Genomic DNA, 27,864 nt, shown 5'->3' on the forward strand with positions numbered 1-27,864 from the left:
CTAATCAGCAATATTTCAGAATAACTGACCATTTATCTTTTTATTGCTTCAATAAAAAATGTATGTTGTGCATGCGAGGGAAATCACTTTAGTACACGGAAGAGTCAATTAATTCCACTACACTTTTATTTACAAATTACTGTTGGTGGATTACGGTGATTTTCTTCGATTTGTTAGAAAAATCGATAGCTAAGACTCATCGTTAAATAGGTTCCATTCAATGACCCTTGATTCGAAGGATTATTTGTTGGTCCTTTCAGTCTTTGATTACGTCATTGCGTACATTTAAATGAATTCCGTTTTGCTTTCCCACAACGGTGCTTTGCTAGAAATAGAACCAGTGCACATTTTTATTGCCAAAGATAATCTTCCATCGTTAATCTGCACCTCGTCTGCGATTCGCATTCGTCCTTTTCGTCCTGTTTGTCCTGCAGGTGCGAGCCGATCGTGGGAAAGTGCTCCCGCTCCGTGTTCCATGAACCTTTTCACACAATTGTTTTTATTTCCTTTTTTTCGAGAGTTTTCGTATTTCTCTCTCCCTCTTTCTCTTTCGGTTACGGCCTCAAGCCACCCTCGTAGTCCTGCACTTTGCGTCGTCCTTGTGGGATGTCCAATGAAAGTCCCGAACCGAGCACAAACCGTAAACTCCTCCCATCCCTTGTCCGGGGTGTGGAGGGTTTTGCCTCTTGCCGGTTCCGATAAAGGGCCTCCCGGTGCCGTTTTCATCTAGCATCTCTAGGAAGGGAGGGCTTTTTTTACGCTTGGTTTTTCGTTTGGACTCCCTACGATGAGAGTTTTGCTACAAACAGAACCCCTCACGAGTTTAGGCCTCGAACAGAGGGGTGCAATGTCCTTAGTGTATGTCGTGTTTCCCTTTCCAACGCCCTGTTGCCATTCTGATCGTCTTCTCTTTTGCTTCCTTTTGCGCTCACGCGTGCCGGTCTCGTGTGTGAACCGAGCCTCTATTTGATTTCCCACGATTTTCATCACGACCCATCAGCAGCAGCGGCTCTCGTAAAACCATTTCCCGCACGAGACCCGGACCCTTCCCGGGGTTGGGGTACTCCTTCCTGGGTTTCCTAAAGGATCCGCTTGCACTCTTCATCTCTTGTCCGGTGGCGCGTGTTGTGTGCCATCACCGTCGGCGTCTGCTTGTTTGACTTTCTTTGCTTCTAGCCCGACGGAACAAGGACGAGGAAGAAGTATTTTCACATTCTCAAGTAAAACCCTGAAAAAGAGAGCTAAACAGGAAAAGCAAAATAGTGCATTTGTAATTTAAATGCATGAAGTAATTTGAAATTCAACAAAAGCTGTAATTGGTCACTATCAGTTCGTTATGAACAGGTACAAGTACATCTTTTAAATAAAAAAGTAGACAAAAGTGTCTGACCATTAATGGTCGTGGTCAGTGTCACCATAAAAACCATTTTTTTCGTGTACAAAAACACTTGTCATTTGCTTTGTCTGGCGAATTAGTTTATAATGAATAAAGCGTAACCTATTGTTGCGCTTGAAACACGAAATGACATCACACACACATTGTGGCCTTCCGCAACACTCATTTGGAATGACATTCGAGGTGTGAAAATAATAATCTTCACATTAGCCGCCCCGGTGGAAGGCTTTTTAAATCCACATCAGACGAAACTGGATTCAGATGCATTCGGGTTCGTGTGACCTTCGGAACTAACAATGTGGCCCTGTGTGCAATGTAGTGGCGAATCGGAAGTGACCTCAGGTGTAGCGGTGAGGGTTTTCCTGGGACTTCTTCTCGTTGCGTGCGGCTCTTCAGCGTTTCCGGAAGAACGGCGCATCGATGTTCCTCAACCGAAGGCTACAATAACGGACGCAGCGGATGTGGCTTATACTGACGAAAGCCGGATGGTGATCGACTGGCAGAGCCCACTCCGACATCTGAACATCTTGTACGCGCCAAGGCTTCGAGAAATCAGCGGGACACAAAATCTCCAAGCACTCCTCATTAGCGGGTGTGTTCTGGAGCGCCTGGAGGACTCACTCGCTCAGTTGCCCGCCATCAGAATTTTAAAGCTAGTGTCCTGCCAGATGAATGGCACACTCGATTTGTCGTTGCTCTTCCTTACGCCATCCCTTACTTCGCTCAACCTGGAGATGAATCGCTTCGAGTGGGTCGTTCGTACACCGGAACCAGCGTACGCCAACCAATCGCTACCGTTGAAGTTCCTAGACCTCTCTGCCAACGCACTTGAGCACTTCGACCTGGGCGTTATGGAACCGTTTACGGCAATCATGGAGCTTGTCCTCAGCCGCAACCGACTGATAAGCTTGGTGGGAGAAGTGCAGCTACCCAAGTTGGCCACCTTGGACCTTCAATTCAATCGTTTAACGCAGGTGGACCTGCGGGGTTGTGATTGTCAGGCGTTGAACCAGATGCAGTTTTCCAGAAACAACCTGACCAGCTGGCCAATGTTTGCTTCGTCCTCCCGAGGGGTAAAATGTCTAGCGCTAGGCTATAATCAGCTTGAGATGGTGAACTACACCGCGCTGGGGCAGCATCGAAATCTCCAATCGTTGATGCTGGAGAAGAACGCCATCAGCAGCCTTCATCCGAGCGATTCAAGCGACCACAACGACACTACGGCACTAGTGGAGCTGCCGATCTTAAAGGATCTCTTCCTGTACGAGAATCACCTGGAAGCGCTGGAGCTGGAACGCTGGCAGATACCTTCGCTGGAACTGATCCGTGTCGATATGAACCCACTGCGGTACATTCCGGCCGAGCTGTTCCAACGGTGCCCGAAACTACGCTACTTTTACTGCTTCTGTCCGGACATCGAATGCGAATGGATCGAGCTCCAACGGAGCCACCTTCAAGCGGAACCAAATATGCAGATCGATCAAGTGGGGCCAAATAAAACCAACCGGGACTGCATCAGGATGCCAAGGGATGATTGTGTATATTGTAACCCTCGCTAAAACGATTTGGAATAAAACGAAATGAAACGAAATTTTCTTTCCTACCGTTTGCACATGAAAATAGAGCGCAACTTTCGTAACTGTAATTTCATAACATTTTAATTCACTTTAAATCATAAACCGATATGTATAGATAGAATGAATCTTGGCATAAGTGGAACGAATATCTACAAAATATTACACTTGAACAAAAGTTGTGTTGCCGTACACGCAGTTACGCAGTTGCAAGGCCTACCACCTTGACTGGCCTGCTGCTTTCTTGCTTCCTGCCGAGCTGCGGATCCTAATGCGAATAATAAATTTTTACACTTGCACTTCGGCACGCAACAAAAAAGGGTGGAAAAATTACAAATGCTTTCTTAGGGGTAAGTACAACCGGAAGTGGTCGTTGTACAACTGCACAGCTTCGATGGAATCTTATCAACTAGAATTTTCTATCCCCTACTGGATGAGGAAACCCACCACCCCCATCCTGGCATAATCGATAAGTAATTCATTTGCTTTAGAAATAAAAACTGACTACGACGGGGGGCAAGAGAACGAAAGTGTGACGAGGAAAAGGGGAGGTCACTTCTTGCCATAGTGATTTTGATAGTGGTGATGGCCTTTGCCGGTGGTGTCGATGTACTTGGAGGTGTACGTCAGCAGCATGTGCCGCTGCTTGATGTGCTTCGCGCGGATGTGTGGCGACGGTATTTCCTTGGTGTAATTGCTCGGGAACCAACCGACGGCCCCGTCCCGGATGCGTTCCCCCTCATACCATCCTGAAAATCGGAAAGAAACACCGTATGGTTAGCGAATTTCGGTGGGAGTGTTATTGAAGACCCCCTTTCTTTCTCTCTCTCATACCGTCGGCCATTTTGCGATGCACGTTCACCACGTCCTTAATGTCGAGATCGAGCTCATCGGGCTGCAGGGCCTGGTACGGATGGACGGCGATCACCTGCGGACAGTTCCACTGCTCGTAGATCTTCTCGTCCGGATTCTCCGACGCGGGCGGTTCCGTCACCGTTAGCCAGCGTTCACGCTCCGTTTCCGATGGGCAGCTGAGAATCTGCGGAAACAACAAGACGGTTTAATGACGGTTTCATCAATTCTTTGGCATTATTTTCCCCCGCGCTTACCATTTCGACCGTCTTTCCCTCGTGGTTCTCCAGAAGCGTCATGATGATGAGATTTTTACCGATCGTTTGCATCTCCTTCGCCGGCAGCCCGGGCACAACGTCCCCCGAGCTGACGGTCAGCAGTGCTCGTTGACAGTAGTCCGTCACAAGAAAGCTTTCGTCGCTGAAGGAAAGAAGAATGGAGAGAAAGTGTAAGTACAAACGTTTTCCGCACAAAAGACGTTGACGCTGTGCGTTTGGTACCTTTTCTTTTTGGTCAACACGAGCAGATCGGTAAAGAGAAAGGCGTACAAGTTGCTCTTGGAAAACTTCTTGCCGAAGGTCAGCTTGGCGTCGTCTCCGCGCCACAGCAGGTGCATCAGCTCGCCCCGCTTCTCCAGCTTCCGGTGCATGCTACTAGGGGCCGCCCCGATGCCGCACGGTACGATCGCGAGCGGCCGCACGTGCGTCGGAAACTCGATCTGCCGCGACAAGCGCTCCATCTCGTACATCTGCTCGCTTCGGTGCGCCGCATCGTTGCACTGCGTCAGGATGCGGTTGATCAGCACGAACGTTTTCTCCCAGCTACCGAACTCGTCGTCGTTCTCCGGATGGCAGCGCTGCAGGACCGCGTCCAGCAGCAGGCGCATACGGGTGATGCGCTGCATCGGAAGCATCAGGAACGAGGAAAGGCTCAGGCTGCAGCAGACGGGATCGGTCTCGAGTTCGGCCAGCGTGCGCGCAAAGTCGGGCCGGTTCGCCCGGAGCGTCTTGAGCGTGCGGTCGATCTTCGCCTGATGCTCGCAGTACGACACGTACACGTGGAAGTGCTTCTCGGCGTGCTTGTAGATACTGTGGCTCAGGCCGAGCAGCATGATGTTGTCCTGCCAGCAGTTCTCCAGGTCGCACAGCAGCCGATCGGAGCACTCCTGCACCGGGATGATGGACGAGAAGAGTGTCTTCCGGTCGGTGGCACTGAGGATGCGCTGGTCGCGGAAGGCCGGATGGTTGACAAAGTGTGTCCGCAGCAGGTTGAGCGACTTCAGGTACGACGCCTCCGAGGTGAGAATCTCAAACTTGGCCTCTTGCAACCGCTTCTCGGTCGGTGTTAAGGTGGCTAAAATTAAATAAAAAATAAAGAACTTTAGTTCCGTGCTAAGAGACTGTCTCGAAGAGTATGTTACCTAATATTTCCGAGTTCCGTACTTCCGGTACCTCGCACCAGAGCGTACGGAGCTTGCCGACGTGCGGCTCAATCAACTCCAACGCCGTCGGTCGGGAGGGTTTGCGCAGATGCAACGACGAGGTTTCGCTCCGGTCGTCTCCATCGGATCCACCACAGCTCGAACCACCATCGTGCTGCTCCTCCGCCCGGCGTCGGTTGCGCTCGGAAATCTTCTCGTACCCATCATCGTACAGTTCCTCCATGGTTTGGCCACTAATCTCCGCGTCGATATCGCGCGTGATCGACTCCAGCTTGGCCGCGTTATAGATCTGGTAGAGCGGTTCGTTGACGAACATACTGTGCGAGTGGTCATCCCCCGGACCACCCTCTCCACCCGTCGATACGCCCGAACTCTCGCTCGAACTCGCCACCGACGCGCCACTGGTTTGGTAAATGTCGGCGTACCACGAAGACGCGCCGGTCGCTGCCGTCGTACCATTCCCGCCTACCCCTCCCTGCACACTACCGATGTCCTTCGGTGGCAGCGGGGAACGGGGACTACTGCCACCGGCACCCTTGGCCAGCGACGATTGGTCACTGTCGGTGCCAAACGAGTGTGGTTGCTTGAACACGGCGCACTCCGCGTACCAAGAGGTGGCGCCTAGTTTGCGGGTGGTGGAACCGTTAGACTTGCTGGATCCCGTTCCCTTCCGGCTGACGAGGCCAGCCTCGGCCGGGGGAGGTGGTGGAGGAATCGACGGCCGATTGCTTCCCGCGGTCGTGCCGAGTGCGATCGATTTCCGACGGACGTCGCCGAGCTTTAACGCATCGTTGCTTGGCGGCGGTTCCGTGGACACCTGACACGATGGATCCGTGCCGTTGAAAATACCCGAATCTACGTCCACCGCCGACGTGGACACGTAGAAGGTGCTGCGCGACCCATGGAACGAGCTGCCCATGGTGTGGGTGGCCGTGTCCGACACGAGACTTTTGCGCAGCTTCGAACGCAGAGACTTGGAGCTCTTGGACTTTTTGCGGGTGGCCTCGGCGAGGGGTTCTCCGAGCGGCCGGTTGCCACTGACGTTGCTCGATTCGCTGGTGCTCCGCGGTAGACTGACGGCAAGGGCCTGCTCCGAGGTCGAGGGACTAGAGATGAGCGTGATGCTACCGGCTGGAGGCGACGGCGGAGGTCCCACCAAGGGTGAGGACTGCTGCAAAGGCAAGGGCGAGACCGGCGGCAGTGGTGAGGGCCCACCTTTCCCAAACGGCGCATTTTCGTAGTCCTCGGGTGGCGGCTTCGGAACACCACCCGCTCCACCTAAAGGGATCGGCAGTTTAAAGGCGCGCCCTGAGGACTTCGACGATGTCTTTGAGGACGGTTTCGGCGGTAACACGGTGGGGGAGTTTTCGTACGTCACAGCACCGCGACCCCCATCACCACCACCACCAGCACCGCTCGCTTTGGGAGACTTCTTTTTCGACAACTTGTGGAAGCCTTTCGCTATCTCCGACTTGGAGAGCGTTCCGAGGTTCTTGATCTTCTGCACCAGCACGTAAACCTGGCTGCTGGACGGTGGTGGATCGGGCAGCTTTGCGTTCCGGATGTAGACCCCACTGTCCGTGCGGTGCCGACATCGCTGCTCGTCCTCCTCGTCCTCCTCCGTGTCGTCGCTGTCGAACGAATCGAACTCATCGTCAGGGGTGACCGCGAGGTCGGACCGGTGCTCGTGGAAACTTCCGCCGGAAAATGGTGCCTGTTGCTGCTCCTGCTGCAGATGTTGCTGTTCCACTGTAGAGGAAGCCCGCGATCGTTCACTTCCATTCCGGTAACAGTCATTCGCTCCGATCGAGTACAGTGACTCATAGTGATGGTCGGAATCGTCTGAAAAAAAATGAAAAATAGAAAATGTTACGATTAGATGTCTATTGATAAGGATTGCATCTACTGATAAGAGGTAAGAGAAACCGCGACTACATTGTAGTGACCCGATTGATGCCAATCTTTCATAACACCGTAAAACGGCAATAGTGGCATGTGTTGAGCAGCGATCAGTGCACTTATCAGTACCATTGTAACAACGATCAAAGACGGAGGTTGTATAGAAAGAGTTCTCACTATGATCACCATGATCAACCTGCTATCACTCGCCATGTAAGTAGAGATTAAAAATATTAACATAATTTTTCCTAATTGAACAATATTTTCTCTCGATTTGCAGATTGTGTCTGTGTGGAGTGACCATCGGGGCTACGGTTAACCTATCGTGTGAGAAACCGAAGGCCACGGTATGCCATATAGCGAAGCTACCGGCAGGGATGGACATCACGCTTCCTGATCTAAGCCGTCGAACTAAGCTAAGCATAAAAGAAGGAACGCTGAAGAACCTCACGCAAGCGATGATCGCTCCGACCGGGTCGCAGTTACGCACGGTGCATTTGGATGGACTCGGTATGGAAAGTGTCTACTTGTTGCCCAACTTCGAGGAAGTCCGGCTGCGTAACAACCGACTGTCGACGATCGTGTTGCCATCTGGTGAAAGTTCGTTCGCACTAAAGGTTCTTGACTTGAGCCGAAACCAGTTCAAAAACGTCTCCCAGTTGGCAGCTTTCACGAAGCTAGAAGAACTCAATCTCGACGATAACTTCATCAGAGAGCTGCCTATGGGGATGTTCGAAGGAATGGAGAATCTCCGCGTACTCTCGGTAGCCCGGAACAACCTGACGAAGGTGGTGACACCTACGGGTAGTGGGGAGTTCGTTTTACCCAATCTGGAGACTCTGTCCCTCGCCTTTAACCAACTTCAGGAGATCCAGATGATGCGCTGGCAGTTACCGTCCCTGAAGGATCTTTTGCTGAACGATAACCAACTAGTGCAGCTATCAGAACTGGATGGTTTTGATCGGTTCTACAGCCTGGAAAAACTTGCACTGGCCAGAAACCGTTGGAGCTGCGCATGGCTTGTACATGCCTTGCAGAATGTCACAAAACCCGGGCAGGGTGTGCAGATAGTTCGCGATCCGGCAGGCGAAAATCAGCAGAGCTGTACGTTCGAGAAAGTGGCCGGCATTTGCTGTCAGTTCAACGTGGCCGAAGATGCGGGAACGAAGCAACTGTTCGATCCAGAAGTCGAAAATGCACGGGAGATGACTATGCGCATCGACAAGCTACATGACGAGTACCTCAAATATGGTGCGGAAAAGGTCACCGAATTTGCCAAACACGTTCGCGAGCAGATAGACAAGCTGACTGAACTGGTTCAAAGCGGCGAACCACAGGTGGTTACTTTGGAGCATGTGTTGCACCTCCGCGAGGCTATGGAAGAGATGACCGAGAAGGTGGCTGAGCATGAGAAGTTGGCGGAAAAATTCCTGGAAGCTGATAAGGAACAGAAACGGTTGCTACACTTCATGGTCGATATGAAGAATAAGCTTGTCGGTCAAGCAATCGATGCGGACAAGATATTAGACCTTGTGGAACAGGAGAAGGCTTCTTTCGATCAACAACTGAAGGCACACTTGGCCAAAAACTAATTAGGCTACAAACTTTTTCGTACGAATATATAAAAACTGTAATTGAAACCGTACTATTACTTTATTGTGTTTCCTTTTTTTAATCCTCGAGCGTTTTATAATGGATGCTTAGAAGTCTTCAGCAAGTTCTCCCGATATTTGACTGCATGTTTTTCTATAGTACTCGTACGTTGCACTCACTGTATTCTCCAGCTTATCGTACTTATTTTTGAGCTCCTGGAATAGATCCCGGCCAGTGGACAGTTCCTTCTCTAAACCTCCAATACGATCGGATTGGTCCTTAAGTTTGATACGCTGATCGTAACCTTTTCCCGTGTAGAAGTTGAGCTTGCTCCTCATATTTTCCAGCTCCTCGCGAAGTTTGCTCAGGGCAGTTTCATGTTGCGCCGTAACCTGGGTCCAGTTGGAGAAGAGCGAGGATCCGTTGCTACTTGTACCGTCCGCCTCGATTGCCGAGAGGGTTTCGTTCCACTTGGCATCGAGCTCGGTGCGAAGATCTCCCATGCGGGAGGACAAGTCCGTTTCGAGCGTGTCCAAGCCGTCTCGATGTATGCCGAGGCTCTCTTCCAGTTTCTCAAGGTCCTTCGAGTGCTCTTCCTGCTTTTTGAGAAGTTCATCCAGTCGTGTGGACAGTGCTTCGTGTTGGCTTTCTAGCAGAGGCTTAACGGTGGTCGATCCATTGGCGATCGACGCGTTCAGCGTACCGATTAACTGCGTAAGTCGCTGCAGCTGGTCCCACTTGTCCTGGTACACGTCGAGAAGGCTGACACTGTCCTTACCACGATGGGTACAGCAGTGGTCCATATAGCGAATCATGTTTTCTTCCTCACAGCGGTCCGCCTTGTCTGAATCAATCTGAAGCGACGGTTTGAGGCTAGCGAACACCGGCTCCGCTATCAGCCAGTCACAGTACAGTCGATTTCCAGCCACAGCCAACGATTTCAACGCAGCGAACTGCGTAAGATTGCCCTCGATCCGATTGAGGTTGTTCGAGGCAACGCTGAACGTTTCCAGCGCATCCATCTCCCAGGCGTGCATATCGAGCGTGGTCAGCTGATTCCCGGCGAACGAAAGCGTCACCAAACGTTTGAGCTGCACCTGAGAAGTCACCGTGTGCAGGCGGTTGTGGGCAAGCGACAACATTCCCAATACGGACAGTTTGCTGAACGCACTCATGTCCAGAGTGGTCAACAGATTGTGGTCCAGCTCCAGCAAGTACAGCTCCACAAACCGCTCGAGCGAAGGCAACGCTGTCAGCTTGTTGTGCGATAGCTTTAGGAATTGCAAACTGTACGGCTCATCACCTGCTTCGTCCAGCTGCAGCTCATCGATCTCATTTTTGGTGGCAAACAGATATTTATAATCCGCTCGAATGTACAGTTTCACGATGCCGAGTCCATCCAGTCTGAGATCGGTCACATCGGATAGCTTGCTGGCCAGCGTTTCCGAAAAGTTCGGAATCCGACCGGACTCAATTACCAGCCGATTGTGAAGATCATCGAAACTTGCGTACTCAATGTCGCTATCTGTTTCTAGCGTGACCTGCGCCAATCTGCACATCTCATGCAACGACGAACATCGGTAGGTTTTCCCGGCAAAGGCAATACTAGAGATTTGTATCAAAAGTGCTGCACAGCGAAAGCTACAGATGGAAACATGAGTTTAGAGACAAATTAAATGTCTTGGAACACTAACAATAACTTTATCAAGCTACTTACAGACTCAGCTGGCTAACCATTGTGATGAACCGTGTTGTAACCACAACGTTCCTTCAAGAACTGAACCTGAACACTGAATAAAGGATTTCCTCCCATCGAACGATCTCCCTCTCGACATGACCCAATAAAACTGCAACAAAGTATCGCAAAGAGCTCGTATCAGCACGCCGATCAGTTGCGATAACCGCGAGGTCAAATCTGCTCAACAACAAGACGTGTTTTGTCAATGGAGTAGAGGATCTTATCGTGGTCCTGCTTTTCCTGATTCATCTATGTGATAGAATGTTACTCTTTGAGAAGTAAACAGTTTACAGGGATGATCAGTATAGTATGTTTCAATTCATCATCAGTCTATTTCCATCAGCCTTGAAGCTTAGTGTCCGTGCTCCGTTAGCCATGTTTGTGCACTACTTTGTATTAGGGTAAGTGTAACAGGAGTTATTAGTCTTTTTGTTCGAGGGTACCCTGGATAAAAGTGGTTATATGCTTACTCTTCCAGTTCGTTGGCGTACCTGGCTAGATTTGCGCAGACCGCCCCCGATCCTCAACTAGTGTATAAATGTGTTTCTAAGATCGGATCGGTATGTGTCATCCCAGTGATGAAGTTCGAGGATTCTTCACAAACATTTCAACTGCACGATTCGAAAGATAAAACCCAGCTAAACATCAAAGGAGGCAACATTGTTGCCTTAATGAACAAGCAATGTGAAACTCTTCGATCGTTCGAGAAGATCACTATCGGCCCGACCGGCCTGGGTGAACTGTGCGTTGCGAAGTCGTTCCGGGAAGTGTCTGCAGAAAATAATAACATCCGAACATTGCATGCGAACGTCGCCGATGACGGAGAATTCCGTATCGAAATTTTGAAACTGAACAACAATAAACTCGACAGCCAGGCAATGGGGGTAATCAAGCATTTTGTTGCGCTGAAGCAACTCCATCTGGAGCGTAACGCCCTGACAACGTTAGACATGGCCGATTTCACTGAGATGACGAACCTGGAGGAACTTCGGTTGAACAACAACCGGCTCAATAAGATCACGGACGGGATGATTGCTCTGCCAAAGCTTAGCTTCTTTGGGCTGGCGAACAACTCGCTGACGGGACTGAACGTGCAGCAGTGGAACATGGAATCACTGGAGACGCTCGAGCTTGCCTCCAACAATATCACCTACGTTCGTGGTTTCAAACAGTTACCCACACTGAACGAGGTGACGCTCGCCGGAAATAATTGGGAATGTTTTGCGTTAGAACACATGCTGGAGTCGTTGGAGTCGAGTGCTGTTACGGTTCGAGACGGCGATCGCAATTGCGATGGTGTTCGTAACACAAGCATATGTTGTACGGTCGAGGCCAACCAGTCAGAGCATACGCTTCTGGATGAGTTGAAAAAGTACTCGGAGCTAGAAAAACGTTACATAGAAGCTAATTCGACGCTGGAGAAGAATATCAACCTCCAAAAACTTTATTTTGCAAGTGCTATAGAGGAATTCAAAAAGAAAATCGACGAAAAAAAAAGTACACCGCAGTTCGCAAGTTTGACAGAAAAGTCTCGAACTGGTTGTAAGGAGGAGAATGTTAAAGGTACAGCAACATCATCTGGCAGCGATCCTGCTCCTGGTACGCCTGCTCCTTTACCTGATAACGATGGTGGTGAATCGACTCCAAGTACCGATCCTACCATTACAGACGGTAAAGCAGTAGAGAAGCTGGAGAAAGAGCCCTGTGAATCATCTGATAAAGAATGCATCTGCCCCAAGAAGGAATTGGACAATATTAAAGCCGATCTGAATGCTCTGACAGCTAAGCTCGAAGAGAGCGATCGTAAGGTGACGAACGCGCTAACTAATCAACCCTATCTGCAATCGTTGGCGGCATTGAACCGCCACGAGTTTCGTACGATGGTTAAGCGCGGTGAGGAGAAAGTAAAAGAGGTGAACACGAAGCTAAAAATGCTGAAAGATTACATAGCGAGTGAGCTAAACAAGTTGGTTTAATAAAGATCCCTCACTGTGGTGATCATAGACCCAGTATCCCCAGAGTTCATGTTTGTTTATTTGCGGTAGGGTTATCGCTCGCAGTCGTTACAAACAATGTAGTCTTATCTGATTTCGATCATTTTGAAGGTACATCAGTTTCTTCGCTGCGGGAGATGAGTTAGTTTTCATTCGAATACGGAACGCGCCAGTAGTTACGTACTTTCGCTAGGAAGATGATTGGCTTTCGGTAAGCACAGTTCACTCGGTTTGGTTTCGAGGAGGATTCGTTTCAGTGTCTTTTCTCTTCCACAACAGGATATTGCTACCCCTATTGGGACTTCTGGTTGGAAGTGCGGTCGGTGTTAGTTACAACTGCGAACAACCTGATGTAAAGGAAGTAAAAGGCACATGTGTTCTTGAAGGTGTTACGCTACTATCTCCAGGGGATATCAGTAATGCCTCTTTTCCTGACGATATTGCGAACGGTCCAGTCAAGCTTATCAAAGGAAATGTTACAAACTTTTCGCTTACATTAGCACGAAAACTATCCGCTGTAACGGACGTTACCGTGGATGGCATGGGCATCCGAGAGTTGGTAGTATGGCCTACCTGGAAGCATCTTTCCGCCCAAAACAATAGTATCACCACGGTTACCTTTGCTGGGGCCGATTTGTTGGGGGGTTTGACAGATGTTGATCACTGCCAGCTTCTAACGCTGCACCTTCAAAACAACGCTCTCAAGCGTGTGCCATCGTTCGGAAGGCGTCTCAAGCATCTCAAGGTGCTGCTACTCGACGATAATCTACTGGAGAGCGTGTCTATGAACAGCTTCGCTAATCTCGGCCAACTGCAAACGCTTTCGATCGCCAGGAACCGGCTGATTCAGGTGACGACCGGGGCGGAAAGTCTATCGAGTGTACAGCTGGTGAAACTGATGCATCTCTCGTTAGCCAGCAATCGATTGCTGGAGTTGCACGTCACCGGGTGGCAGATGGAATCACTCGAAACACTGGATCTATCCGGAAACGATCTGTACCAAATGGACGTGCCAAATCTCGGTCATTTCCGTGCCTTAAAGGAAGTCCGATATGCCGGGAATGATTGGAATTGCGAGTGGCTTAGTGCAATGCAGCTGCACCTCGTGGAGAATAAGATCTCGGTCACCGATGCTGAAGCGAGCGGAAGGTGCGAGCGGGAAAAACTCATGACCCTCAGAGGGATGTGCTGTTACGAGCCGGCCTCAAAAGATTTCTCGCTGGATCTGTTCGGGGATCGCTGGGAGCAGCTATACGAACTACAGCGCCGTTACGATTTGGTGAAGTTCGGCTACGACAAAGCGGAGGCAGCAGACATGAACTCGATCGTTGAACGTACTCACAGCTTTCGAGCGAACCTTTCCGAGCCAGCGAGTGGCCAGGAAGCGATCGAAGCGGGTTTACGCCGGTTACGTTCGGCGCTGGACATCGAAACAGCGCGCATGGAAGATCTAACCACCCGAATCGATCGCTCCGTGACCGAAGTTCGTCAGCTAATCGAAGATATCTACCAGCGGGCGACGCAACCAAAACCGACGTTCAATGCCGTCGTCCAGGAGTCGCTGACGGACAGCATTGCTCGAATCGAGAAGAACATCGTACCGCTGCACAACAGCATTCGTGAGTACGTGTCCGAGATTATTGCGTACGATAGAAAAATTCTGCAGCTCGACAAACAGATTGCTTCGATCGACAAATCACTGTTGGAGCAGGCGAGCGATTATCGACAGCTTAGCGAACGGGTCAAACACATCGAGCGCGACGTTGCAGTGGCATATAACCTCGTTGAAGAAAAGACTAACGACTTAACTTCTCTGTCCGATCTAGTTGAAACGGGTTTCAACGAGCTAAAGTGGGAGTGAAAACAAACAGGGTCGAATGATATCTGAAGGAAACTCTAAAACTAGTGCACCAAAAACTTTTCATTATTCAAGCGAATAAAATTATCTAAACGACGAGTATCATTACTCTACAGCTATATCGTTTATTAACATGTCTCTAATCACTCCGAGTTAGTGGACGTTTCTTCCTCTTGACTATCTTGCGTCGGTGGGCGTGCGCAAAGTGCCTCTAACTTCTCGAACCTTTTGGCCATCTCCCGGAACTGATGTGCGTGCTTGCGTTGTGTCTCTTCCAGTGCGTCTATTTGCTTCTTGGCCCCACGAACCTGATGCTGCAGCTCGTCTACAATCCCGGTACGGCTTACGAGCAGCAGCACTGGATCCGGCGTGGTAGCGTTTTCACTGCAACATAGTTAATTCTCCAGCAGCAATCCAGGCTGACAGTCTGCTTCGTCCTCGGTGGTGAACGAGTCCATCTCGCGCGATTCTAGCCGCTCCAGCATCCCGAACAGCCAGCCACAGTTCCAGGGGTTGTGATGCAGTTCCACCGTCCGTAGGGCCGGCAGTTCCTCGAGAAAGGTTAGCAGGTAGCCGAGCCGATTGTGGCTGAGGTCGAGTACGCGCATTCGCTCCATCCGCCAAAGGGTGGTATCGAGCACCGGGAGCTGGTTGAACTGCAGGAAAAGTTGCTCCAGGCGTGGCAGAGACAGTGTCCGGGTGGCGCTGTTGGGATGCGTGGTGATCGTGCGCAAGCGGTTCCGTTGGAGTGTTAGGATTTTCAACCGCCCGAGTGCCGCAAAGTCGTCGAGGCGAAGCGTTTCGAGTAGATTGTCGTGCAGATAAAGCTGCTCTATTGCGGTGAGTACTCGCAGTCCGCTGACGTCGGTCAGACGATTCTGATAGAGATGCAGCTGTTTGAGTGGGAGCCCTTCGGAAGCCTCAACGCTTGTAATAACGTTGTCGGGTGCAAACAGGATATGCAATGATTCGCACCCCTCGAGAGCGAGGTGTTCTATTTGGAGTTGGTGTATCCTAAGATTTTCCACCGTCTTTAGCCTCTCGAACAGCTCGCGATTGAACGTGGGAATGGTGCTATTGATGATCCACAAGGCTTTCTCTCCAATCGGAAACTCTGCTCCTTCTAAGGGCTTGGTTACATTTTCAACCACGCAGAAATCTTTCACAGGTTTCACACAATTGTAGGGGAAAACACTAGGTATGATGAACATCAGAAGTGTCACCATGGGCGTAAGAAGCACTAACTTCGACATTGCTAACAACTTCAAGCTAAACACAGCTAACAAACTGATCACTTCACAAACTCGCGAAGACCAACCAGTGTTCACGAGGAAGTTTGTGTGTCGAATAGCTTCTATTCCTACTCTGACATCTCGTCGACCGATCACTTCGAGATGCTGTTATCAGCAACGTTATTCCAATGATTACGGAAACATTCGCAAAGGTCACCATTCGCGGACGAACCGTGACGAGTTGATGATAAAGCTCTGTTGATATCATTTGTCATTAATACCACTCACCAAGAAAGGTGGAAATCGATTGCACTTCGAATCGATCCCTGTCGGCGTCCGGCAGCGGGTTGTTCGCGACCACCTTCCACTTCTCCTTGCCGTCCTGTAAGGGTCCGTGGCCGCCTTCAGTCTGTTCGGGTTTGCGATCGATGTCTATCACAGGAAGCGACGGTCCCTTTGCCGCGTGTTTCCTCCTCGGAGGTACATTCGGAGGTTTCGGTGGAATGCAAGGCGGTTCGGAGCTTTCCGTCACTCCCGCCCGAGGGTCTGGATGGCGCACCCGAACCGTCGTAAGGAGGGACGCCGTGGGGGCCGGTTTTCGCGGGCGCCCGGTGGCAAAGTTTTCATACACATGATCCGAGGAGAACGAAACCCTTGGTCCGGTTCGCTGGAGGCGCTCCGGTTCGTCCGCGTTCGGCGGAGGTTCTTCCGCTCGCGGAGGATCATTGCGATCGTACAGGTAGACACTGGAGGTGGAGGACACGGAAACTTCGCCGACGGCACGCGGGCGTCGTTTTCTTGGCACTGTTCCGTTGCAAACCGGTGGAGGCGGCGGAAGGTTCGGGTTCACACCACCTAACACCATCCTAGCGCCGTGTCCGTGTTCACTTCGGCCGATTGGCAGCGCCATCGCAGGCCGCTCATTGTTGTGACACTATTATACAAGTAAGTCCAAGAAGCGTGGAAGCTTTTCACAGCACTAGAACTGAATTGTTGGGTTTGGATTGGAAACTAGCTAAAAGATTTACTTATTTAGGACATCTTTAGATGTTTTCTAGTAGTACAAAACAGAACGGAATGGAACTCATTGGAATGCGTAAACTTGTTGACAGTGAAACTTAATGTAAATAAGAACAAAATGGAGAAATCTTCACCAAAACAAAGCCTCGCTTGATTGACCATCGATGAAAAGGGTGATGAAAGGAGTCCATCGACTTTGCCATTACGTTGCGGGGGTGAGTTTGAAATTGATCCGGTCCATCAATTTCCGCCGGTAACCTTTACCATCTCAATCTGCCCCTTCGCTCCAATCCTGTACGGTATCCGGCAAAAGCAGAAAACAGTGAACTTTGAACCTCACCCCGGCCTCGCTTTCCGTCCGTCTCGTGGGAACGGCTCATGTCTTCCGCTTGCGCGATCATCAATTTGGCAAGTCGGCGAAAGTCGGCGCTTGGGAACGACCATGGGCCCGGTTACTAATGGTTGCAAAAATCGATTCCACCAACAATTCCACACGCGTGGCCATGTTTGGCTTGGTACAAATTTTAAACCTGTCAAAATGGGGTGGATTTAAGGTGTCGAAACGGGTTCATCCACAGTCATCGCTTTTCAATCGTAGTACGCGGCGAAAGTGATTGCTTTTTAATTCTTTAGGGTTTTGAGGAGTGCAGCGTAGTAGACACACTGTTTCCATCATCCATCGCACATCTCCAAAGGTATTGGCTTGTGTTTCCTTTGCGGCCGAATGATTTTATGGACGCGCTGAGTCATAAATACTTTCACCGGCCCTCAATTAAGGTTGCAGTTTGTTTGCGGTTTGGTCCGTCATATGCTCGTCCAAATGCATACATAACGATTTTATTGATTCAATTTGATCGGTACTACCTTTTCCGTTGCCGATTGCTCACTAAGCTGCCCGAAATAGCGGAGAAAACTCGCTTAGAGCAAACCACGCGAGTTCCATTGGAAGCGGTTTCAAATTCATCAATCAACAACAATTGGATGATTTTTTTTTAATCATATGTTATTTGTTTCGTGCTCTCTTCAGATAGTCAAATTGGTTTAGACCACGAAAAGAAAACACACACACCTTTAAAAACCTCCCTAAATAGCTTTGATGAACTGCAGCGACTTCTTCGCGAGTTTATGAAAGGGAAATTATAGTTCCGAATCGTATCCGTTTTTCCCCGCGACGGCCATTGCTAATCGTTGGGCCGCCTTGCATAACACCGGCGCGAGCAGCGGTTCGTTACACCTTTGCGGTGCGTCGCTTTTCCGAGCCACCGCGGAAAAGGCCATTTGCGCTACTACACCGGCGGAAACAAAAACGCGGCTTCAATTTAAAGGCAATCATTCGATTATTACGGGGCCACCGCGAGATCACATAATGATCGGAGCGATTGAAGCGCTCCGTTTCGGCTCGAGCACAGGGGGTTTTCCACTGGCCACTGGGTTTTCGTAGCACCCAAAGAGGCACAACTTATATATTTTGTCAACCGCTTCCGAAACAACGGACTGTTAGTGGTGGTGGTGGGAAAGTGTAAAAACGAAATTAAATTCCACCGGAGGTCGCGATCAATAATTGACGGCCGCACTTTGGTGCTTCCGTCTTTGTTTTGGCTTTGAACGACGTGATGAGGCGTTTACACTTACATTTGGGAAAAGTAGTTCTTCGCTCCGGCGAGGCATCATTCACACAATCAACGCCAAACCAGCTTCAGCCTCAACGAGCCAGCATGGTTTTGCATTGAATTCATCAGTTACGAAAACATTTTCTATTTTGACACCGGCTGGCGAAGGTCAGGTGGTGAAGCCTCCGGCGCAGAGAAGCAAAAACTCACAAAAGTGAATCTTTGTTTGAACCTCTTGCTCATTTTCGCGCGTCGACAAACGCCCCATAAACGGGGTATGGAGGCACGAAGGCAAACCGTTTGAGACAACAGAGAGAGGGAGGCCTTTTTGGGGATTTGAATTTTCGATTAAAGCACTGCGCAACTCCGTTGGATTGTTGGTTTTGTAGGAGATTATGTTTTACGAAAACGGCCCCGCTTCCTACCGTGGGTTTTGTTGGAGGGAATTTCTTAATTAACTTCTTTACTTTTTTCTTGTTTCCACCCAACGAAGATTATATCCGGAGCCCCGGGGTTCAAGCAAACAGTGCAGCCTCACAGTGGTCCATGCATGTTTTATGGAGGAGGTTAAATGTGGCGCCGTGTGCAACTCGACTCCCGAGCCCGTGATCAAGATACAAGCGTCACGCGGCTCGGTTGCATTCTGGAGCGAAGAGAATGGACCCAACTAGCGCGCCGGATTAATGGCCGAGATGTGTCTACTTAACATTGAATGGTCACCGTAAAAGTGTGACGCCAACTTGCCGGCAAAGTGGAGCATTTGAAAGTATAACAAAAGCAAAACCACCCTGGTTACTGGATGGAAATAGTTTTAGAGAAAGTGCCGAAAGCGTTTCTCAGATTCTAAATATTCTTACCCAAAATATTAAGTGATTTGTTTGTTTTCAAATATTTGCTCTTTGGAAAGCAACGGGTTGTAGATTATATTATTTCAAATCAGATTGTGGCATTATCTGGGAATGGTAGTTTTTATAACAGGGTTGAAAATATGAGCTACATTTATGGACCACAAACCAACACAAATAGTGTTTCCTCATATGATTGCTGTTGCCAACTATCCGTGACGATTTACTGAACCACAGCTAATCGCTTTCCCTAAGCCTAAGTACATCCGGTGGTTTGGAGTCAACACAACTATAATTCCGCGGACCCATTGACGTACACCAATTCTAACGCTAGTGTCACACGCATTCGTGGCCGATTGGGAGCGCAGACACAGACAAGATAGAGATAGTGAACAAAACCGATTTCACAATGGCACAAAACGCTGATGACAGTTAGATGACCGTTCGGACGGGAATTGTGCGTGAGTGGAGCGCTTAAGTGGGCGTATGGGGCGATTATGGGGAGCCGCCAAGGTCAGGCTGATTTTGCATACAGTACCAGCGATCTCAAGCCTGCACTGAAGAGGAGGAGGAGGATGAGGTGGTGGTGGATGGATGCATACTAGAGGCGGCTACTTCAACACAAACTCACTGGTGTGCTGGAATAAATTTATATCGTTTGGTTATGTGTGTTTGTCGGGTTGAAGTGTGGAGCCGGCGGGTGTCTAGCAGATTAGAACCAAGTCTCACAGATAATACCATAACCACGGTGTAATCGCGTGCATTGTTACCTAACCTACACACCTACACGTCGGTGCACCTGAGCGCACCTAAGTGCATTCGAACGTTGAAACGCTCGGGTGGGTGAAACTTTCCACGGAAACCCTTTCCCTGGCACTACGAGGCAGGTGGAACTCCACACCCCAGTTTAAGGCCGCTTGGTTGGGTGTCGGATGCCTCATAACTCACGCACACACCAAGCAATGCATTTGCAACGGCTCTCGGTTTCGTCAATCGAAAGTCGCGCGTCGAACACCGATTCTTCTTCACTAACGATCCACTTGGTAGTTATTGCATAACGCCAAGCCAGCAGCATTAGGTTCGCGAGGAATCTAGATCTAACAACAACGAAAAACGGCGGACAGCCTTTGGGGAAAACATGGTAAAAGGCTGTAACAAGCACTGACACCGAGTACTCATCCATGCCTTTTTTTAAGAAAAGGTCTACCAACGACACGAACCAAAGAAACAACAACAGAAGCAGAAAGAAAGCAAAAACGCGTCACATTATGTTGATCACCCTTTTCGCAGTGAGCCACGAGGTTGATTGGTGCGAGCATTTTTCCTTCGCTCCAAGCAAAGTGGCCAATTTTCCGTTACATGATGGTTCGGGAAAACCAAAATCAAAATATTAGCCACAGCGAAACAACAATGGAGCCAAAGTGCAGCGGAAAAACTGCATTTCGTGCAATAATCTTCGAAGAGGTGCTTTTCATCGATTATCACGCTTTACAAACGGACGAAAATGGGAATAAATGGATTGTTTGCGCAGCAGTTGTTTGTAATTTTTGACACACGAAAATGGATCGAAATTTCAAAAGGAAATCCTTTTCATCATCGCGAAGACGAATCCAGTTTCGATCAGCTCTTTTTTTCATTTCATTCGCGTGGTCCCAATTGAGCAATTATTGATAAACCGATGAGAAACGGTTCGATCGAATTGGCAGCGAATGACGTAGCTCGGAAAATTCACTTTGAAGATCAGCTCAGTGAAGGCGAACGATAAAGAGGGGAAAAAAAAAGAAAATTGGATTATGATTCGATTGATGTTTCAAAGATTAAACAATCATTGCAAGAATTAAAATCATATTGCTGATCGCTTGCTTGTGGACTAGATTTCATGGAGCTTGTTTAGGCACAATTTTGAATTGTTTCCATTATGAACACATTTTTTCTAAAGCTTACGCTGGTTTGTTCGTTGTTCGAGTTAGAGAAGGAAACCCCCTAACTACAACACGCTTGTGTGACAACGTCCTTGCTTCAAATGACTCTGAATTCTATTAGAATAGACCATTGTAACGTTGAGAGCAAAGGAAGTTTGCGGATCCAACCACGGATGATTAGACTACTTCCTTTTTTCCCATCAGCGCTTTTCGGGGTGGGAAATTTCAACCGTAGGAGGCTCGGTTTGGAGGATTTATCGTTTTATAATTCCACCACACGGAGGGACAATCGTCATCACCATCAACATCAGGGCTCATAATCATCTTCTTCGCGCTGTCACCCGGGGGTACAAATTTGGATTATCCATTGTGATCGAACGGATACGGATCTACGACGATGTTGGTCCACGGTCGCGATAGATGTTAGCCGTCAATTAAAATAGAATCAAATGCCAACCCCCGAGGTGCGTCCTAACGGCCTTCCGGCGCTCACGGCAGGCTCCGGTCGATTGAGAATAGCCTTGAACGCTTCAGCCGACCATTAGCATGGCGTGCGATGATGAGGCCGCATTATTACAGCCCGTTTGCCGATGTTGCCAGATGGTGGGGCCCACAAAAGCTCCGAACTCTTTTTGGCATCTTCGTTTGCCTACCGTGCGATCGTACGATCCAACGGAATGACGCAGAAAAGAGTTGCTCCCGTCGTGAGCTGGATTAAGCCCGAAGAGCAGTTTGGAAGTCTCGAAACCTAAAGATAATGTTTTACGCCCAGGAGCGACTACTACGACAGCAAAGAACTGGAGCTATCAGAGAACGTTCAAGTGCGTCAATAACGCTTGTTTCCTTGTTTCACTATAGTCCGCTAAAAACCAGTCCCGGGGCAAGTTAAACTTCGTCCGACACGTAACACTGAGACCAAGGAGTGTGTGCCAGCGAAATATAAAGGTGTTCAAACACCGAAACTGTAGTCAAATTGGAACCGACACACTGAACCTGAACCGGTTTTGGGGGATCATCTGTTAAAGGAAACTTGATCCAAATGCCGAGATGACTCATAACTAGCCGCAGTTGCTTTTCAGAACTCGTGTTCCACCATTCATGGCACGGCCTGGCCTTCGTTGCCGGTTTGCGGAATATTAGCCAACCTCGATGGCGTCTCTGTTGGCACCAAACACTTTGTTATCACTGTGTAAATTATCATGCCACACAAACAGCTCCAAGAAAGCCGCAATTGGGACAAGGGATCCAACTTCCATTGGATGATGTAACAAAGACTGGTTTTCATCTTCAATTTGCCTCGATCCGACTTTGGGAAAGTAAAGCAATCGTGAACGAGGAGGCCTTCGTTGAGGATGACGCAGGGCCAAGGGTCAACCAGAGTCGCTCGATCGAAGGGAGAGGTCTATCATTCCACTCCAGTGAAGCGTAATTCCTGAGTATTCCGCCCACTGGGAGCAGTCACAGCACACCATCCCTCGGCGAGGACAGAGGATTGCTCAGAAGTCGCCCCGTAGCATGCACTTTCGTCCATCGATCGAGCCTACGCTGACTGGCTTTACTCGCAACGTATGATTAATCGCGTTGGAAGTTATTTGCATCGCTGACCAATATTTTCAATTGAATCCCATGAAGCTTAATCAAGAGGGAATTTCCGGTTCTAAAACAACAACTTTTCTTGGAATTCATTTCAAACGCAAGAAATGCTCAAAATCTCACCAATTACCATTACTGATTCCGTACAACATGATAAGAGACCAAGCTGTTGAAATATACGTTGACTTATGACCTTTCTATCGCGTTGTTTGATGCGTTCATCGAATCGGACGATCACTTTGTAGAAGAACACTCTTGCACGGTATATTGCTGATCTCATACGAGGGACACCAGCAATACGTAATACTGTTTTATTAGCTTTTTTCCGTACCGTACACAATGCAAGCAAGTATTTGTGATCGCTTTGCGTGTCCGCAATGTGCTGCAGAACAAGTTTTTCGTATAGCTGTTGCGGCTTGCCTTGAAGCGCCCGGTTTGTGCAGCTCCTTCTCCATACTCCATTGCTGTTCACGGACAGGATACGAAAATCGTTCGCCGCAAGTCTTCAGCGCATTCTACAAAACCCACCCCAGACGTAGGTCACCAACTTTCGCGGTCGACGATCTCCAAACGCAATTACCAGCATCTCTAGATGCTCTTGGGTGGGATCGTGGGTAGTCGGAGGTTCGATTTAATTAAAAAGATGAGGCGAGAGCGCGGTTATTTAGACAGTTATTTAGACGACGCAGCATTTAATCCAGTAGGTTTTTACTTTCGCTTGATTAATCTTCGCTTACGTGGTATACGAAGGCCGCGTATTTTGGGGGATAGAAGCTCCAAAGCAGGAAATACAACTCACTCTCTTCGAGCAGCTTCATTCCCGAGCTTTACCACCATTTAAACGAACGACATGACACAACTTCCGGCCATGTTGGCTGCTCCGAAAAATGGTGCACCATGGTTCGACAAAACAAAAAGGTTGGCAACGATCGAGCGTTTCACGAATCCGGACGAACTCGTTGCAGGAGATCCAACGGAAGTCTTAGGCTGTTAAATAGGCCGGACACTCGTCAGACCTAATTACAGCCTGCGACACCCTGCATCATGACATACGGTGCTTGCGATTAAGCGTTTCGGGACCGCACACAAGGCAGTAAAATGAGAAATAAGAAATCCACCACTGGTTTGGTTCCAAGCTGGCGTTAATTGCTTCAGGAACTAGGAACACACCATGCACCGTTAGTGAGTTCGAATTTGGGAAGGAAAATGTTGACCTTCGCAAGATACAAATGGATGCCAATTAGCAGCTCTGGCTTCAGCTGTGGAAACAAACCGTAGAAGTTAAACATCTCATCAGCTACATAATTCAACAAACAAGATTTGAGGCATTGGAAACAATTTGTGATGCCGATGTCTGGGCATAAATGGAGTTGGTTTAAATACTGACAAGGGTCGCCCGATCACGCCCGACCGGATATATCAATCAATATAATTTGAAATGACTCTAGTTAAGTTAATGAGGTCAGCCTGAAACACTCCTCGAATTCCGTTCTATTCCATTCCGCTCGGTTTTATACGACTCCAGAAGTAACGTAAAATAATTTGTCCGGACCACTCCCTGAATGATGAATTCGATTCGAAAGCATTCAAAAACTTTGGAACAATCGAAGTGAAGCATGGATAATGGTGACTCCAATGTTCAACTGAATTACTGAGTGAAACACTGAATGCAGGAATCGACCATTTTGTAAAACAAGTGTTTCCAGTTGCCAATGCCCAGCTATTTAAATTTCCAACACCTCCACATAATTCACTACACGGCGGTAACACTTTCTCTATCGCACACGACACCTTGCCGTTCGGTTCGGAATTTTCACAACGAGTCGTCACAGTCCACGAATTATTACTCTTTACTTGCGTAACAAAAGCAAACGTGGATTTGCGAAAAAAAAAGCTAAAAATTAACACATATTCAAGGGGGACTTTTGCACTACGACGGTATGTTGATGAAGATACACATCGATCACATGATAAATAACACAAGAAATTTCATTCAACAAATTTCCACTACACATGTTAAAGAAGTTGTTATTGAAAAAAACTTAGTCGAGGAACAAATGACGACGTTTTTGAATACGTCCAACGAGCATCTAGAGAAAGGATTCGCGTTTATTATGTCACTGCGTTTCGTCGATCGTTTGTGCAATCGGCTGCATTTGATCGAATCCGGTATTTCTGGTTGGTATTTATCGGAAATGTTTCAGTATGCTGCCGCAACCTCGTTCACCGTGGCGTGTCGTTTTGTTGCATTTGGTCACATTTTTGTGTGCATGCTTTGATCCTCAACTCCCTCCTCGATCTCCAGCATTTTTCTGCGCCACCCTTTCCTACGTCCATATCCATTGATGGAGCATGACTCTTCGTTGCATTCGTTCCGCTTGGGTTCAGATGTGCGGAGTTTCGAAAACATGCTCGTAGCCGATCATAACCATCAAACTGCAGGCGGATGGCACCGAAAAGCGCTGTTGTGGAAAGTGGTATCCCTTCGAACGGCACACATACACCACAAATACACTAAACAAGGCTGTTTACGCCTCATTTCAGGGCTCTTTTCCGGTGTTAAATGCGAGAACTTCGTGCGGTTTGCGCCAGGGGATTTATTTTACTTTTTTTTTCATACACAGAACTCTTCAACGAACAATCGACAGAACACGGAACAAACTCTCGATCAATTTAGGCACGTCCCACGCGAAGATTAATCCCCTTGACGGACGGACTCGTGGGTGCTACGGCGTAAGAAATCCTTTTGGAACGCATTACATGACCTCACCGTGGACCACACAACAAACGGAGGGAACAAATTCGCGCATACCTTAGGGGCACATAAACACACACACACACATACATCGGTGAAGTAGCACACAAACTGGGACATAAATGTTACGAGCCACTGGCGACCAGAAAAAAACCTTTTCCTTCAGCATTTACTCGAACAACGAGCCGTCTGAGGGTCACGCTTGGTTTTATGTTTTCAGTGCAACACACACACACAACACACACACAGGGACAGCCAACATGAGTGGCATGCTTACGTTGAATATTCCAAAGCCCCACCGACTGGCCAACTGAATCACGATCGACGCCACAACAGCGTGCAGCGGATGAGGGCGACGAGAACTGAAACCCCGGACCGATATTGACGCGTGCGTACACTCTCATGCACGAAAGCTTACTAAACCCTCCGTTTTTCCAGCGATCGTGAGCCTCGCGAGCGTTTTCGCTGGTGGCGCCTAAACCCCGGACCCCCATCGTGGAGCCGCGATCGCTTAGTCGCGATTCTTGGAGAGCGGTAGAGAGGGATCGTGCTCTCTTTGGTTGCACTTCTCTCCGCAGCATCGGTGTTATGCGACATTTGCCGTGTGTCAAACGGATGCCCGATGGAAGGGGGGATTCCACATCTTCCCCAAAGCCGGGGAGATATTTGTGATCAAGCAAACTAAAGGCTACCAATTGACTTTATCGGTGTGTGTGTGTGTTGAGTTAAAGATGACTGATTGTTAATGGAAGAAAAATAGAGCATCACTGAACCAGGCGCAAGTTTTATACTGATGGTTTATGTTAATTTTCTGCTTCGCATCAAGCGGAATGCAAATGATCACACCGTTTATCTGCTGCACCAGAAGACGAGCTAAAGCCAAGAATTCACCCCGGTCCTATTGAATGCTGAAATTCCGGCACTGACCAGATTTGACAGGTGAACTAGAGCTGCCAATAATTGCCTAAATTGCGTTTGGAATCGTTATGAAACGCAGCTTCTTGAAACTTCAAATACCCAAGGTTGTGCATCGAGAGATCTTGCTGATGCTGCGGACGACTCATGCTGTGAAATTTCACACCCTCTCGGAGACCGCTTCACGATGGCCGAACAATGGACACATGGAGAGAATCGGATTGCAGTGGGGTTGGAGAGTCTTTTAATAAGCATCATCGTCCGAGCATCAATGGTCCGGTATTTCGAACGCTTCTAATTTCAGTCCGTAGGAAGCCAGCTGCGAAAGCATTGCCAATGCCATTAGGTGATGCAAATCGTACCCGATGAGATTGAAGAAGACGGGTGTGTGATGGGGATGTATGTGCATCACATGCACCCGGCACCTTCCACAGCTTGATTAGATTGACATTTTAAGGTGAAAAATGGCCTTCATGATCATCTTGGCGTTCGTCTTTTTTTGGCGATCTTGTGCAGCGTTACTTGAAGCTCGCAAGAGAGGCCCAAGGCACGATGACCCTTCGTGAGTAGTTCACTGAACGCCATTGTCCATCCCAGCTCATCCGAGATCGACGAGATCGTTTCAGAATGCGTAAAAGTGGCTCGCAGTGGATGAAGACTTGTGCAACTGGAGATCAATCAGCCGGGTCAATTAAAAAGCCACATAGATACACCCACGTACGTGAGAAATCTCCCGCTCCACCACGGCGATCCTTGGAATCTCCCGGGAAATCTCCGCACCGAAGGACCATTCGGGCGTAATCGATTGAGGCCCGTTTGTCAATCGAGACAGTGTTCTCAGCCGCCCTGGGAAGCTGGTACAATGTCTCCGTTGAGTCAATTGCTCCGAGTCCACCTAATTTAACTCATACGATGGGGTGCCTGCTCGCACACAGAACAATAGTGCGATTAATAGTGCTGTGCATTTTGTAGTGCCAACACGATGATACGAAAGCACCGTCTCTGCTGATGCATTCGAGCAAGTGCAGTCCCAGCAGTGGTGCAACCGATGGTGTCGTGGTAGTGACTGTCGCTGCTGGTACTTAGATTCGATTAATTTTGTGGCAATGATGACGGCGTTGAATGGCGCTTGGAACTCTCTTAGTTCCCAACGTGCCCGAGAGTAGCATGTTGCTACTGCCCGAACATCTTCTTATGTAAACAGGTTTACTATTGATTTACTTTCACACCCCCGTCGGCCACAGGCACACATATGGGGGCGTAAGTCCGTGAGCTCCGTGGTTCAATTGTTGAAGGCGAGCATTACGGGCAGAAAAACGGCATTTCACCAACGAATCTTTCACCGTTTTCTCAGCTGGTCGCAATCTAGCCCAGTGCACATGTTCACACAGTGGTAGCGTGCTAGATGCAATGGAAAAGAGATCAAACAACGTGGCGGCAGACGATAACAATGACAAATAAAGCGTGAAATAATCATAAACATCGTGTTGCGATGTTCAACAAAACCCGCCAACGCATGCAATACTATGCGTTGCGTAAAGCAAACGAAACAATAATCAAGCTAATCATCATCTTTACCATAATGCGAAAACTATCTCCGCTAAGAAAATAATCAGCTTTAATCTCC

General features: G+C 48.8%; 2 protein-coding genes across 2 annotated transcripts in view; one reads left to right on the forward strand and one right to left on the reverse strand.

Annotated features, from left to right (window-relative positions):
• Positions 1–1,692: 1,692 nt before the first annotated feature.
• Positions 1,693–2,955, forward strand: LOC131265338 (leucine-rich repeat protein SHOC-2-like). The gene has a single exon (XM_058267597.1). It carries the CDS (start codon positions 1,693–1,695, stop codon positions 2,953–2,955), a length of 1,263 nt encoding a protein of 420 aa, XP_058123580.1.
• A 78-nt stretch (positions 2,956–3,033) lies between these two features.
• LOC131263684 (uncharacterized) overlaps positions 3,034–27,864 on the reverse strand; it is a 40,943-nt gene continuing 16,112 nt past the window's right edge. Inside the window, exons 5-9 of the mRNA XM_058265926.1 lie at positions 5,243–7,105; positions 4,323–5,175; positions 4,080–4,242; positions 3,805–4,009; positions 3,034–3,719 (exon numbers count right to left, since the gene is read on the reverse strand). Coding sequence (XP_058121909.1) covers positions 3,523–3,719; positions 3,805–4,009; positions 4,080–4,242; positions 4,323–5,175; positions 5,243–7,105 — 3,281 coding nt within the window. The 3' untranslated portion in view covers positions 3,034–3,522. The remainder of the gene's footprint in view (positions 3,720–3,804; positions 4,010–4,079; positions 4,243–4,322; positions 5,176–5,242; positions 7,106–27,864) is intronic.

The sequence above is a fragment of the Anopheles coustani genome, chromosome 2, assembly GCF_943734705.1.
Source record: "Anopheles coustani chromosome 2, idAnoCousDA_361_x.2, whole genome shotgun sequence".
In the NCBI taxonomy this organism is placed as follows: Eukaryota; Metazoa; Arthropoda; class Insecta; order Diptera; family Culicidae; genus Anopheles; species Anopheles coustani.